Here is a 16,608-nt window from a genome sequence, read left to right as displayed (position 1 = left end):
GCTTCTCCGGTATCTGTCCCTGCAGAAATTTGGAACTCCGGACTTAGGTGTGTTGAGATATCACTGGAGTTCTCTTCCTAGGGGATATTCACTTGATCCCGCCTTTTTTTCTTAAGGGTTTTTCTGCCTTTCTTCTCACTTGCCCTTGGATTCTTCCTGAGAGCTAGTCATTCTCTGAGTACATCTCCACTTTTAGGATGTGTTCAACGAGCTCCAGTGGTCATTTCATTAGTTCCCGCTTTGATCAGGGCCTCAGCAGGTGATGGGGCTTCCCAAGCCATGCGAGCTTGCTGGCTCAAGGAGGCGTCTTCTGGCCAGGCTGTAGCAACCTTTGGCGTGGTAGCTCATCTGTTTTCCATGGTGGGGATATGCAGGGAGGCGACTTGGTCTTCTTTGCATCCTTTTGGTAGACATTACCTTTTGGTTGACTCCATTCGGTCACCTGCAGCTTTTGGAGTATTGGTGCTATCCATGGGAGCTTCAGGTTCCCACCCTACTTACAGACTGCTCTGCTGCATCCCATAAGTCTCTGGATTCATCTGTTGCTGATGCTGAGGAACGAAAAATAATATCTTACCTGATAATTTTCTTTCCTTTAGTCGCAGCAGATGAATCCAGAGTCCCATCCTGTTTTATCATCTGTAGTATCTATCGGTTTTTCTGTTAGTCTGGGTCTCTGCATTTTCCATTTTTAGATGGTCTGTTGTGCTCTGTTTCATCTTGGCAGTTCTTGGTTGATCATGTTTCCCCAACATGTTGATGTTATAACTCTGTTTCCTTCTGCTTTGTTATGAGAAATACTGACTGGCAAAGGAGCATTCCGTCCTGTAAGTTAGTGCAGTTCAGCGCTGTCTATCTCCACCTGCTGGTAGATAGACGTAACCCACAAGTCTCTGCTGCGACTAAAGGAAATAAAATTATCAGGTAAGAATAATTTTTCATTAACAATTCCACATTATCTTTATCAGCTTCTGCATATTCCTCTGAGTCTCACAATGCCACTCCTGCACTTTCTCCTAACACAAACATATCTAAAAAAATAATAATAATGTATTATTTCCCCCTCCCCCCCCCCCCCCCCCCCCCCCCATTTTACCATATTGGCTGTTTTTTTTTTTCTTCCATTTGCTTCTTTGCTTTCCTAACTATTCTACCAGCTGCTCTTAGCTTTTCCAAATATTGTTGTCTGTCTTCTTCTTTATGCAACCTCTTGTAGTATATAAAGGCTAACCTCTTTTTCCTTTTTCAGCTACTACTTTGAGAACCAAAATGGCCTTCTTTCTCTCTTACTTTTAGTTACTTTCTTTACACAAAGATTTTTTGCCTTTACAATAGCTACTTTCAGTTTTCCCCACTGCTGTCTTCCTTCTTCCAGGTGTTCCCATCCAGACAACAGTTCTTTGAGGTAATCCCCCATCTGAACAAATTTAGTTTTTTTTTTTTTTTTTTCGAAGTCTAGAACCCTCACTTTTGAATGAACCCTCTCCACACCTGTCTTAATATTAAACCACACTATATGGTGATCACTGGATGCCAGATAATCACACATTATAACATCAGAAACGCTCCCCATTCACAAGCACTAATTATAGTATAGCCACATCCTGAGTGGGTTCCATTACCAACTGCTGGAATAGTTCTCCTTGTAGAGAATCCAGGATATCAGATCCCTCTGGTTTTCTTTCCATTATTGACTCTATAATAATAATCAAGCTTTGAAAGTCCACTTGCTTACGTACTGGAGAAAGTGTGTGTGTGTGTGTGTGTGTGTGTGGGGGGGGGGTTGGATTAGGGACCTGGAAAAAAACAGTGTTATCTTTGGCCTCAGTCAGAACTTGAGATGATGGAAAGAGGACTCCAACTGAGGTTTGGTGAATATAGAAGAGAGTGGCTGAGGGTGAGGATGTCACAGAAGAGATGAGGAATGAGGAGAGGTGCTGGAGGGGACTTCATCTGAGTGGTGGAGGGAGGGAATGGGGAGTAGAGGAGGGTGAGAGAGTTGCCCAAGAGTGAGGTGGGAGCTGTATATTTTACAGAGAAGAAATGCAGTAGTCTTCCTTCTTTCCATTCCCACAATAGCAACTAATTATTGGTGGGAAGGAGGAGTACATGATGAGCAAGTTTGAGGAATTTTAGAATTCCCGATAACAGGAAAATAAAGCTTCTTTAACTTTTTGATTCTTGCCAAATCTTCCTACATGGCACATCCAGACTTCAGTAATTTCTGTCTGACTACCATACTGTACACTTTATTCTGTATTATTGCTCCAAAACTCATTCCCCCAACAGTCCTCTTGCTTCCGGTCAAATAAAGAATATTAATACATCTTATTTCTGGGAGGTGCATGATTTTCCAAGAGCAAAAGGCTACACAGTTCTAAATGTAACGCCCGTCTTGCCTGGGCGCTTCTAGGTCCAGGGTACGAGTGGGCTGTAGCCCCCGCGAAGGGCAGACTGTTGGACCCTCACTCACTCGCTTAGCATGCGGTGCCTCCACCTAGGGAAAGAAGTGTTAGCGGGTGGGATGACCCTATTCTCCCCCAGGAAACTCAGTCGAGGTCCAAATCTCTGTGGGAAACGAGACTGGCTGTGGGGAGACAGCTGTACACCTTTTACTCCAAATGACCACTCCACAGTCAGTAGATTAAAACTCAGTTTATTCTTCAACTTCAAATCATAGGAACATCCAACTGTATGAACTCTTCATCAAACAGTACAGTCCTTAAATAAATCTTCCTCTGGTATTCCCCCAGCAGAACTCCTGTATTCTTCTAATGGGATATATGTAACAAGGCACTCTTAAACAAGGCTATTTACACTTTGTGCAGCTCCAATTCATGCCTATCCCAAAAGATATCGTGTTTCAAAAGCTGTTCTCCTCTCTATGAGTCAGGTTCAGCCCCTCCTGGTCTAACCTCCACCCAAGGTGACCTTTGCTTTGGCTCATCCTACCTACGGGATGGGCACTCCTTGTCTCCTATCCCGTGCTCCTGGACTGGGACTCTCCCCTGCCCACCTAGAGTTCCCCTTCACCAGTTACTGTTTCACTTAACAGCTCTCCTTGTTCTTAGCAAATGGATTCACTTCTTCTCAATGGGATTCCCCTTTTTCTTCTTTGGGTCACTTGACAGGGGATTACAGGCAACCAAAGACCCACAGCTACAAACAGAAAAACCCTTGTCTCTCTTCCTCTCTCAGCACTCTCGCTCTACATTTTATTTCAGAACTACTCCCCTTGAGGCTGGACTTCCTCTCACCCAGGGACCTCCCTTTCACTCCCCCCAGGGACTCTCTACGGGGACTTACGCTCTTATTAGTCCATAACTTAACAGGGGATTACATAAATAATATATAAATTTCTAAAACAAGCAGTAATATAACTGCATCTATTCCAATAGGGGACCTTTTACAAACCAATGGTAGGGCTAACTCACATGTAATGTACGCCAAATTGACACTACCACCCTATTAGTGTAACCACCTGGCGGTAATTTCAAAGTTGATGCATGCTATTTCCTGCGGTAGAAAATATTTTTCTATTTTCTACCATGGGGGTTGTTCTCGGTGGTAATCGGCATCACAGCCACATTGGTGTGTATTGCATGAGTACCGTGCATGAGCCTTTAGCACTAGGTCAATGGGTGGCGGTAAGGGCTCAGGCAGTAAATAGCCATGCCCTACTTTTAAGTTTATCACATGACCATTTACTGCCTCCATTTAAAAAAAAAAAAAAAGCCTTTTTTCCTAGTTGTGGTAAAAAAAAAAAAGTGGCACAGTGCGCGCCAAAAACACACGCCCACACTACTGAGGCTTAGTAAAAGGACCCCATAGTGACATATCCCTGAAAACTAGGATCCAATCAGAAATGTCTTGAATACAAACGTTTTAAAATATTTTTTAAATAGAGAATAATTCTGCATCTGCCGAAGATAAGATGGTAATAGATTCCATGAGTTGGCCATCTGATATGGTAATCTTAATTCAAACAACATTTTAAAATGTATCCCCTTAAGCTGAAGAGAAATGTAAAAATAAATGTTTCCTTAAACCGTTGTCTACCAGTATAAAATAGGAATACAAATGCGAACATATTAGATGGTGCTGAACCATAATTTTAAAAATCATTGTGCAGGATTTAAAAATAAACCTTGTTTCCAAAGGAAGCCGATGTAATTCAGTTAAGAATGGGGTTACTCATCATATTTATGGGCAGAGCATAGCAATCTAGCCTTCGTACACTGCAAGGATTGTAATTAATGTCAAATTGACTCTGAGCATCCTATAAAAATTATATTGCAGTAGTCTATTTGTGCTAAGAGCTTGGACTAATTACTTCAAAGTTAAAATTTAAACAATGTTTGATTCTAAGCAATTTCCTTAGTCATAAAAATCTTTTTAGCCATCATGTTTAATTGTATAGACAATGATAAATTGGAATCTAACCAAATGCCAAGTATCTTCAAAGAATCATTAATGGGGAAAACAGTCACCCAAAGTTAAATTTGAAACATGAATAGGAATGCTTCCAGAAGATTTTCCTCAGTTTTCACTATTGTCTGTAGAAAAGGTATTACGAGTGAAATTTCATCTCTGTAAATAATTACCTTAATCTGCTTTTCAGTTAGTTAATTGCCCAAAGTGACAGTGAGGAGCCCTGCAGTACCCCACACAACAAAGGATCATGCAGAAACTGAATCCTTATCGTAATTCCTCTGTGGTCTTGCCCCTCACTCCCCCCTTACACACAGTTTCATTCCCCGCCATCTCTCCTGCACTTTTCTTCTCTGCTTCCATGCTTCAAACCCACTTTTTATCTCCATTCTATGCTTGCCAGTCAGGAGCCCCCCAAACATGCTTATTGCTTGCCTTACACATTTTTCTGTAACATGAACTCTCCCTGGAAATTCAGGATGCTGTCTGTCTTCCTCTCCATGTTAGTTTACTTGTTCTGTTTGTTTTTTGCTGGAGGGCCCTGTGTACTTGAGAAATCTTATGACTGCGTATGAACCTTCAAAGTTTCTCAAGCTTTTCTTAGTGTGCCATACGAAATTAAGCTGCAATCCACTTGTATCTGGAGTGACATTTGGGGTGATGGGCCTTAAATTGTAGAACTCTATTCCCTCAGAGCTTCAACGGATATAGTGTTACTTGACATTTAAAAGGAAATTACCTGAAATGCTTTACCTCCTGAACTTATTTAGGCATGAATCATCTTTTATAAAAATTTAAATCACTACTAAAAATACATTTGTTTATAAAGGTATTTCCACATCTGCTTCGTACTAAACTGACTGTTCGCCTGCAGATCCTTAGGTAGCAATGTCATCACATAGTCTGCTTCCTCTTTTCGGCATATCCTCCCTTCCTTTTTGTGTCTTATATGTTAAATTTTAATCCTCTCTTTCGCTTTCCCTTTCCTTTATATTAATATTATGATTTTTTCCTTGGATGAATGTTTGTAACCTAGGCCTCCGTTTTTCTTATATTCCTTCTTTATTTTTTTAATTATCATTTTATAATTTTGTAAACTGCTTTAGCGTGTTTGGGGGGCCCTTTTACTAAGATACATAGGTGCCTATGCACGTACAGCGCGCATCAAATTAGAACTACCACCGGGCTACCGCGTGCCCCTGACGGTAATTATAATTTCTACGCTCTGCAGAAAATAATTTCTGTTTTCTACCGCGTGGCACTAACCGGACGGTAATCGGCAGTATACGCGCACTGACAATTACCGACCGGTTAACGCGTTAAACCTTACCGCTAAGTCAATGGGTGACGGTAAGGTCTCGGGTCCAAAATGGATGCACACTGATTTTTATTTTGCTGCATGTCCATTTTTGGCAAAAAAAGGGCCTCTTTTGCAGGTGCGCTGAAAAATGGACCTGTGCACGTCCAAACCAGCGCAGGCCATTTTTCAGCGCACCTTAGTAAAAGGACCCCTTGATTTGTGGTGTATTAAATAAATTTGAATTCTGAACTGTGAAATTGAAGGCATAGTTATGTAAGGTTTTTAACGTGGAAAATTGAAATTAGTATCTACAAGACGTATGGTATAGAAAATGATTGGAATTATTTTAATATTTTTTGTGTGTAATGATGTATAGGAGAAATAGTGTATTTTTAGAGAGGGTCATGTGAGGGAGTAGAGTGATAGATTTTATATAAGAAGTTAAGCGTTGATTTGTTTGTAACTCGTTGCAAGCTGATTTGGTGAGGTGAGTCGTCAGCTGTAAAGTTGTCTCACCTTGTTTGGCTCTACATCTCCTCTCTCCAAATCTTTCCTCAGTTCACCATTTTAATCTTCTTTGTGCTGTATTCTTGATTTGTTATCTTGTTAAATTTCTTGTATACCGCCTGCAGCTCTAAAAGCTATCAAAGCAGTGTACATTCAGGTACAGCAGGTATTTTATAGTTAGTTCTATAAACACCAAAATGTACGTATGTTTTTGTGCTAAGCTTGCTGCGTGAAAACCTCTTTACTTGTGAGAGGACACTGTATTATTGCATAAGGACCTCTGCTTCCTCTCTAAGTAGCTGCACAGAAGGATGCAAAACTGTAAGGTGTAGAATGTGGTTGACAGAGTTTTGGTTTCCCTCTTTCAAGAGGTATGGTTTGATTGCATGGAAAATTATGCTCATCCAAAATCAAGAGTTCCTTGTCATCAAGCAGATGAAGCCATTACGTATGGGTTATGTCCATCAACCAGCAGGGGAGATAGAGAGCACTCAAACTTTCACAGTGCCCTCTTGGCCAGCTAGCTCCACTGCCTCTTCAGTATTCTCTATCTCCCCTAGCAGGGTGGCTGCAGCTTGTTCGAGCTCCAGAAAAATCTGCCGGGAGGTGGTTCCTGGCTTGCCAGTTGTTAACCGGGGTGTTGGAGGCTATAGCAGCTTCACTTTAAAGGCACATAGGTTAGCCCTTTCCCTGCCTTACCCATACCTCTGTGGATGTGGACATATTGCCTTGCTTTCCCTGTCCTTACCCACCAACAGTGGATGCAGGCATATAGGTTCGCCCTTTCCCTGCCTTTCCCACTCATCTGAGCCTCCGGAGTCTTCAATACCTCTGCTTTCCTCACAGCTTAAAAAAAAAAAAAAATGGAACAGAGGTTTTTGACCTGATTTTCAGCAGGATCGTAGTTGTACACTAGATCCTTTGAGGTAAGAGTGTTTTCCAACTCCTCCGGGGTGGGCCCGTGATCGGGGCGATTTTGGCGCGAAACCGCCATTTTGGATTTTACCGCCGTTTTTCAGCGATGGCTGCGGACAATGTAAAGCGCTGTTCCACTTATGGCAAGCGCAAATCAGCAGCAGGGCTCTGTAAATCGTGCTGTACTGGCGTAGGAGCCGGCCCGAGCATGGCGAGCGATGTTTCTTCCCGCTCTGAGCTGGCAGCGGGCGCCATTTTGCTTACACCGCATGGCGCGGCCTCCGTGGACACGGAGAGACCTGAGCCGGGTGGGGCACCTCGAGATGAGGTTATTTCAGGAGTGGCTAGCACCGGACAGGATTTGGGTGCCCAGGGTGAGATTTTCTCCCCGGATTTTGTGCTTTTGCTGCATAAAGCATACATGTTGAAAAGAGCCCTTCCTCAGGGGTCGCCTGAGGCTCCTCTGATTGCCCCCCCGATGGATTCTGGCCTGGGACTGCCCAGTGAGGTTTTTTTCCCCGGATGCTTGGCCTAAAGATAAGCGCAGAAGGGTTAATTCCCCTTCAGATTGTGGTGCACCTTTTTCCCCCCCGTGGTCGGGGTGTGAGGATTCGGAGAACTCTGACAGACGTTCTTGGTCTGAGGAACCAGAGTCAGGTGCGGATTTACCACAGGATCTGGATGATCCCTCCGCGGTGAGGATTTTCCACCGTGATGAGCTGCCAGCGCTTATTTCAGATACCCTGCAGGCCCTCTCGATAGAAGATCCTGACAGTGGCATGGCCTCCTCGGATAATCCCAGGATGGCTAGTACCAAGAAAGCTGCTCGGGCCTTCCCTTTGCATGACTCCATCCTAGAGCTTGTTTCGGCTCAGTGGGCTGACCCCGAGGGACCTTTAAGAGTTTCCAGGGCTATGGGGCAGTTATACCCTCTGCGTGAGGGACATTTGGCTCGTTTTCAAATGCCTACAGTGGATGCCCTAGTCACTGCGGTGACAAAGAGAACTACCCTCCCTGTTGAAGGAGGTGTTGCCCTGAAGGATGTTCAAGACTGTAGGCTGGAAACAGCATTGAAACTGTCCTTTGAAATTGCAGGTCTCACTGTTCGGGCGTCTGCATGCAGCTGTTATGCTGTTAGAGCCTGCTTAGCTTGGCTGCAACAGGCAGTGGCTCAGCCCGGAGATGGAGCGGAGCCCTTCTTGGATGTGGCTCCGCGGATGGAGGTGGCCTTGTCCTTTCTGGCTGATGCCCTTTATGACCTTGTCAGAGCTTCGGCTAAACAAATGGCAGTAGCAGTGGCGGCTCGCCGTCGTCTGTGGCTACGACACTGGGCAGCGGACATGGCCTCTAAGCAAAGGTTGGTGAAGTTGCCTTTTCAAGGACTTCTCCTATTTGGTGAGGAGTTGGAGAAAATTGTTAAAGGCCTGGGTGATCCAAAACCCCAGCGCTTGCCCGAAGATAGGCAGAGGCCTTCCTCTAAGGGCCAGGCGGTCCACTCCTCGTACAGACCTCGCTTCCGTGAAGCTAGAAGGTACCGCCCGGGGCGTTCTGCTGGGTTCACTTCACGTGCCCGTGGTCAGCAGAGGAACTCCTTTCGCTCGGACAAGCGTTCCGCAGCCGGTGGCTCAAGACCAGGAGTTCAGGGGCGACCCTCTCAATGATGGTGCGCCGGCTCTCTCCTCGATGCCTGTCATCGGAGGACGGCTTTCCCTCTTTGTCGAGGAGTGGGCCAAGATTTCCTCAGATCAGTGGGTTCTGGACCTGATCAGAGATGGATACAAAATAGAATTCAACGCCCCAGTAAGAGACGTGTTTGTGGAGCCCGATGCGGTTCTGCCGTCAAACGGGCGGCGGTGGAGGAGACTTTACAAGGTCTGATTCAGTTAGGGGCAGTGATCCCCGGTGCCTCCCGCCGAGCAAGGCTGCGGCCGATACTCCATCTACTTTGTGGTGCCGCGAAAAGGTGAGTCCTTTCGCCCTATTCTGGACTTAAAAGAAGTGAACAAGTCCCTGAGAGTGCGGCATTTCCTCATGGAATCCCTGCGCTCCGTCATTGCGGCGGTACAGCCAGGAGAGTTTCTCACGTCTCTCGACCTGAAAGAAGCTTACTTGCACATACCGATTTGGCCCCCGCACCAGAAGTTTCTGAGGTTTGCGGTGTTGGGAAAGCATTTCCAGTTCAGGGCCTTGCCTTTTGGCCTCGCCACAGCTCCCCGAACCTTTTCGAAGGTAATGGTGGTAGTAGCTGCTTTTCTCAGGCGAGAGGGTATCAGGGTTCACCCGTACCTAGACGGCTGGCTCATCAGAGCAGACTCTGCAACGGAGAGCTTATAAGCTACAGCCAGAGTGGTCTCAGTACTGCAATCTCTAGGCTGGGTCGTCAATATGGCCAAAAGTCATCTGACCCCTTCACAATCTCTAGAATTTTTGAGGGCCAGGTTCGACACAGTCTCGGGCTATGTGTTCCTACCCGAGCTAAGGCGGTGCAAGCTTCAGAATCAGGTCCGTCTGCTCCTGAGGATGCCCCGCCCGCGAGCTTGGGACATTGTCCAGCTGCTGGGACGATGACAGCCACGATGGAAGTGGTACCCTGGGCGAGAGCGCACCTGAGACCTCTACAGTATTCCCTACTCTGGAGATGGTCTTTTATTTCTCAGGATTACCAATGCAGACTTACTTGGCTCCCTGCGGCCCGACTCAGCATGGAGGGTGGCTCTCGGACAGCATGCTGCGGCGAGGAATGCCGCTGACGCTCCCCGTTTGGTGCCTAGTAGTAACAGATGCCAGCCTGAAGGGCTGGAGCGCACATTGCAAGGGGAAGCATACCCAGGGTCTATGGACACCCGAGGAGTCGGAGTGGTCCATCAACCGCCTAGAGTTGAAAGCGGTGTTTCAGGCGCTTCTGGCCTTTCAAGTGACCCTGGAAGGATTGGCTGTCAGAGTGATGTCGGACAACACGACAACGGTGGCCTATATAAATCGACAAGGCGGAACAAGGTGCAGAGCACTGGCCGCGCAGGCCGAACAGATTTGCCACTGGGCCGAGCTGCATCTTCAGTGTCTGTCGGCAGCTCATATTGCAGGTCAGAGCAATGTGCAGGCCGATTATCTGAGCAGGCATCAGATCGATCCAGCAGAATGGAATCTGGCAGACGAAGTATTCCTGCAGATCTGTGCCAAATGGGGCAAGCCCGTGATGGATCTAATGGCGACAAGTGCCAATACCAAAGTCTCGTGCTTCTTCAGCAGACGGAGAGATCCTCGCTCGGCGGGGTTGGATGCCTTGGCTCAACCCTGGCCTCCAGGTCTACTTTATGTGTTTCCCCCATGGTCCTTGATAGGGCGCCTGCTCTTGCGGATTCGGCTGCACCCAGGAGAAGTGGTCCTCACCGCCCTGGATTGGCCAAGGAGACCTTGGTATGCAGACCTCCGACAGATGCTCCTGGAGGCTCCTCTGCCGTTACCTCTGGTACCGAACCTGTTGACTCAGGGACCGGTAGCCATGGAGGACGCCGGCCGCTTTGGTCTTACGGCATGGCTATTGAGAGGGCGCAATTGAGGGATAAAGGTTATTTCAATAAAGTTATTTCCACTCTCCTGCAAGCCCGCAAGCGGTCCACTTCCGTGGCTTATGCCAGGATTTGGTGCCTGTTTGAGTCTTGGTGTGCTTCCAGAGCCATTGCTCCAATGCGGGCTCCTGTCTCGCCGATTCTGGACTTTTTGCAGGAAGGTGTACAAAAAGGCTTGGCCTATAATTCCCTGCGGGTGCAGGTGGCAGCGTTGGCCTCCCTTCGTGGTAAGGTGGAAGGCGTGTCTTTGGCTGCTCACCCAGATGTGGCACGGTTTCTTAGAGGGGTGCTTCGGCTCCGACCTCCAGTGCGAGCACCCTGTCCAGCTTGGAACCTGGGGCTAGTTTTGAAAAACCTGCAGGCATCTCCTTTTGAGCTGCTTTGGCGAGCATCGGAGAAAGATTTGACACTGAAGGCCGTTTTTCTGGTGGCCATTACCTCGGCGAGACGGGTGTCAGAGCTCCAGGCGCTGTCCTGTAGAGACCCATTTCTGAAATTTTCAGTCCGGAGTCACGGTTCGGACCGTGCCTTCCTTTATGCCTAAGGTGGTTTCAGCCTTTCACCTAAACCAGCCCATTTTCTTGCCCTCTTTTTCAGAGGAAGAGTTTCCAGAATCTTTTGGGCAGCTGCACCTTTTGGATGTGCGCAGGACTCTGCTGCAGTATCTGCGAGTTACTAACTCTTTCAGGACTTCTGATCATCTGTTTGTTTTGCTATCCGGTTCTCGCAGAGGGTCTCCAGCATCTAAAGCCACTATTGCCCGCTGGCTCAAAGAAACTATCTTTTCAGCTTATCTGCTGGCCGGCAGGGTTCCGCCTGTAGCCTTTAAGGCGCATTCTACTAGAGCGATTTCTTCCTCTTGGGCTGAAACTGGAGCACTCTCTCTTCAAGAGATATGCAGTGCAGCAACTTGGGCTTCTAAGCTCTCCTTTGCCCGACATTACAGGCTGGATATGGCTGCCAGGAGGGATGCGCGTTTTGGTGCACAAGTGCCAGCGTGTGGTGAGACCTGTTCCCACCCTATATAGGGATTGCTTTGTTACATCCCATACGTAATGGCTTCATCTGCTTGATGACAAGGAAGGGAAAATTAGGTTCTTACCTTGGTAATTTTCTTTCCTTTAGTCATAGCAGATGAAGCCATGAGCCCTCCCTGTATGATTGTCTGTATGCTGTGAATCTGTTTTTCAGGTTCTGTTCTAATTTCCTGAAGTTCCTTCCTTGGGAGAAAGTTGGAAAACAATCTTCAGGATTCATGTTCAGTTTAAATTTAGGAGGATGTGTTCATTCCCTCCAGCATGTTTTTTTTTTTTTGGAGGATGTGTGATTCCCTCCAGGAGGCGCGTGTGTTCCCCTCCAGTTCTATAAATAGGAGGATGAGTTCATTCCCTCCAGTGTGTTGGGAGGATGTGTGATTCCCTCCAGGAGGCGCGTGTGTTCCCCTCCACTTATACAATAAGGAGGATGAGTTTATTCCCTCCAGGAGGATGTGCATTCCCTCCTTTATGAGTTCATGCCCTTGTGATGGGCCATTGTTCGCTGTGAGGAAAGCTCTTGTGATTCCCATTGTGGTTTGCCATACTGCTTTGGAAGCTTCAAATACTGAAGAGGCAGTGGAGCTAGCTGGCCAAGAGGGCACTGTGAAAGTTTGAGTGCTCTCTATCTCCCCTGCTGGTTGATGGACATAACCCATACGTAATGGCTTCATCTGCTATGACTAAAGAAAAAAAAAATTACCAAGGTAAGAACCTAATTTTCCCTTAATCTTCCTTTTACAGCTTCAAACACAACCCCGACTGCAGCCCCTACTACAGGATCTTCCAATACGACCGCATTAACCACTAATACCACTGGTAAGTCAGCATTTGGATTATTTTCACTTGCTAATAGATTTTTATGAAAAGCACTCTACTCTCTCAATAGGTAGATGGGTTCAAGGAAGTGGCTCACTCTCTCCTCTGTGATTTTTCTAGGGATACAAAGCAGGAATCTTAAAGGAAATCTTACTATTCATCTAGGAGAAAGCACTTGCTTGACTGCCAGGGCGGCCGGCGCCAGGATCTCTCTCTCCTACTCCTGACAAGACCCGAGTGATAGCGTCCCGACAGGAGCAGGAGAGAGAAAACTCTGGCGCCAGGCCCCTTTTGGAGGCTGGGGAGAACCCGGAGCTTCCTCCAGCGCTGCTTTTCTGCTCATTGCTGAGCGGCTGCTTTTCCTCTCAGGCGCGCATGCTCGGTTTTGAAACCAAGCATGCCCTGAGAGGAAAAGCAGCCACGGGGCAGTTAGTCAGTGCTAGAGGAAGAAGTCTTCTGCTGGTGGGGCCTCGGGATCCCTGCCAGCCAAGGTATTTCAATCCCGCAGCGATCGGAAGGGGGGGGCGGCAGCGGCCCTGCCCAGGGTCCGGTTCAGCATCTCAACGATGGCCCTGATGACTCTACAATGCAGTTTTAAGTTCTCCCTTGAACAGAGAGAGTCAGCTGCTGTGGATGGATGGATTTTTTTTTTTTTTTTAGCAGCAGAATAGACTGGGGTATCAGCATGTAAAGACTGAGGAGAGGGTAATGGGCAGGGGTGGACACAGTTCACCGATATGTACACCCTGGAGGAAAGGAGGAACAGGGGTGATATGATACAGACGTTCAAATATTTGAAAGGTATTAATCCACAAACGAATCTTTTCCGGAGATGGGAAGGCAGTAGAACGAGAGGACATGAAATGAGATTGAAGGAGGGCAGACTCAGGAAAGATGTCAGGAAGTATTTTTTCACGGAGAGGGTGGTGGACGCTTGGAATGCCCTCCCGCGGGAGGTGGTGGAGATGAAAACGGTAACGGAGTTCAAACATGCGTGGGATATGCATAGAGGAATCCTGTGCATAAGGAATGGATCCTCAGAAGCTTAGCTGAAATTGGGTGGCGGAGCAGTTGGGGGGAAGAGGGGGGTGGTGGTTGGGAGGCGAGGATAGGGGAGGGCAGACTTATACGGTCTGTAACAGAGCCGGTGATGGGAGGCGGGACTGGTGGTTGGGAGGCGGGAAATACTGCTGGGCAGACTTATATGGTCTGTGCCCTGAAAAGGACAGGTACAAATTCAAGGTAAGGTATACACATATGAGTTTGTCATGGGCAGACTGGATGGACCATGCAGGTCTTTTTCTGCCGTCATCTACTATGTTACTATGACATTTTCTGGTCAGAAATGGATACTTAAGCAGCAGTAGAGATCATCATTTATTCCAAGTTATTGGAATCGCACTTCGGTTGAACACTTAAATTGTACTGCTGTGTAGGTACACTTATCTGACTGAACAGTAATCTTCACTTTTTTTTTTTTTTAAACTAGGTTTATTTATTTAATTTTTAAGAGTGCCGTTTAAGATATCCACCTCAAGCTATAGGGATAATTGTTTTTTACTGAATATTATGCACAGTTTTATTTAAAATGCCTCTTCTACCTTTACATTGTAGTAGGTGGAGCACAATATAACGTCATTGGGGTTGATATTCAAAGTGATTTAACCTGCCAGAAATGGCTCCTAGGCTGTTAAATTGATTGTTCGGGGCTAACTGCTCATTTTCAGTGGCACTTAACCAGTTTGTGCCGCTGAAAACGTCTAATTAGTGCCTAATGCAAAACTGGCTATTTTGGGGCATTCCAGTGACAGAGTTGGCACTTGCCTTAAGTGCCGATATTCAGCACTTAACTGGCCAAGGTCACCACATAAATAGGATATAGACAATATGTACTTATCTGAAAAATAGGGAATATCTCTCAGGTTCACCATGAGAGATAAGTACATATTCTGTATATCATTGTAATACTCATTTTGAATACATTTTGAAGATATTAAAATATATATATATATACCTATGAAGAATTATGGCATATGCTCATAAATGGTGATTGGAGCAGGCTTTTTTTAATTTTTTTTTTTTTAAATCTAGAAGTAATAAGAGTTGTCTGCTTTCCATTTAAGACAGTGGTTCCCAAACTTTTTCAGTTCATGGCACCCTTAGCGTCCAAGTAATTTTTCACTGAACCCCTCCCTTCGCCACACATTTCTCCCCCCTCTCCCTGACCACATATTTCCTTTCAGGCTCTCAGGTGTCCCCTCCCCCTGCCAGACATTTCTTCTCAGGTCACTCCCCCCCCCCCCCCCCCCCAAAAAAAAAAAAAAAAAAAAAAACAACTGTGTTCCGGGAGGAGTGGCCTAGTGGTTAGGGTGGTGGACTCTGGTCCTGAGGAACTGAGTTCAATTCCCACTTCAGACACAGGCAGCTCCTTGTGACTCTGGGCAAGTCACTTAACCCTCCATTGCCCCAGGTACAAATAAGTACCTGTATATAATATGTAAGCCGCATTGAGCCTGCCATGAGTGGGAAAGTGCGGGGTACAAATGAAAAAAAACAACCCTCCCCCCAGCCGTACATTTCTTTGCGACACCATAAATCTAATGCAGCATCTCTCCATCACCCCTCTCTATGCACAAACCTTCCCCTTCCCCCCATGTCCAATTCCTCCCCATGCAGGATCTCTCTCCCCTCCACCCCTGTGTCCAACATTTCTCCCTTTCTCACTCCTCCCCATGCAGGATCTCTCTCCCCTCCACCCCTGTGTCCAACATTTCTCCCTCTCTCACCCTTCTCCATGCAGTATCTCTCCCTCCCCCTCCACCTCTATGCCCAAGAATTCTACCTCTTACTCCCCCCTTCCCCCCAAGCTCAAGGAAAGGTTTCTGCTGCAATGTGTCCACAGCAGCAATTCAAACACGCTGTCTGTCTACCCTAGGGGCAGGAAGTGTGTGGGAATCGCTACCGCTGTTGTGCTGCAGTTACTTGAAAACCCCCAGATTTTGATGGGTCTGCATATTAGTTGGACTTTGAAGTCCAAATAACATGCAAACATCAAAATATAGGGCTAACTGCAGCACAACAGCTACAGCGATTCTTAGATGCTGCCTACCGCTTCCTGCCCCCGGGGTAGGCAGACAGCCTGTGTGAATCACTGCTGCAGACCTGTTGAAGCAGGGGCTCAGGGTGCCGAGAGGGGGGGGCAGGGGGAGACAAAATTCCCCAGGCCCGGGCCTCCAAGGGGGGCCCAGCGCCAGGGTCTCTCTCCTCCTGCTCCCAGGCTGCCGGTGCTGCAGTCCCCGGTCTCACCTGCCTGCCCTTGGCTCTGTCCACAGCCCCCCTCCGTCCGTCAACGGGCCCCCTGCATTCAAATCGGCAGCGCCTCACCTCTGTGTGAAAGTGGCAGATCGCCCCCTTCGGGCCCTCCCTCACTGTGTCCCGCCCTCGTCTGATGTAACTTCCTGTTTCCGCGAGGGCAGGGCACTTTGCGGGAGGGCCCGAAGGGAGGTGATCCGCCACTTTCACACAGAGGTGAGGCACTGCTGATTTGTCCCGGTGGCGGACGGAGGGGGGCTGTCGACGGGGGTGGGCGGGTGGAGACTGGGGACTGCGGCGCCAGCGGCCTGAGAGCAGGAGAAGGAGGCGACAGGGGTAGCAGGGGGGCGGCAGCAGCCCTGGGGGGTCGGCCCCTGGGGCAGCCTTGCCCCGGGCCCGACTCAGTCTCCTGGTGGCCCTGCAGGGGTGGCAGTAGATTGAGTGGGCAATCACCAAAAGAAAAGTGAAAAAAACTTCCCTAGCCCACCCATGAGTAAGCAGTACAAAGCAGCACATTGCCTTTGTGCTGTTTCAATCTCCGGCAGTGGTGGGCCCCGAGATTAACTGAGGGCTGCATGTGGCATGTAGCGTGACACCCTTAAGGATTATCAACTTCCCTCCCCCCCCCCCCCCCCCCCCACGGCACCCCTGTGAGTTCGCCACAGTTATTTTGCCAGGGGAAAGGTGAATTGAATGAAAAATATTGCAGAGACTTCTTTCT

The 16,608-nt window shown here is 47.5% G+C and overlaps 1 protein-coding gene across 1 annotated transcript in view; it reads left to right on the top strand.

The window, feature by feature from the left end:
- TMEM123 (transmembrane protein 123) overlaps positions 1–16,608 on the top strand; it is a 105,511-nt gene that overhangs the window by 27,972 nt on the left and 60,931 nt on the right. Inside the window, exon 3 of the mRNA XM_030200245.1 lies at positions 12,501–12,575. Within this exon, the coding sequence (XP_030056105.1) occupies positions 12,501–12,575 (75 nt within the window). The remainder of the gene's footprint in view (positions 1–12,500; positions 12,576–16,608) is intronic.

Source organism: Microcaecilia unicolor, chromosome 4 (assembly GCF_901765095.1).
Source record: "Microcaecilia unicolor chromosome 4, aMicUni1.1, whole genome shotgun sequence".
NCBI lineage: Eukaryota > Metazoa > Chordata > Amphibia > Gymnophiona > Siphonopidae > Microcaecilia > Microcaecilia unicolor.
Note: the sequence above shows the minus strand (reverse complement) of the source record. Positions and strands in the feature narration are given on the sequence as shown.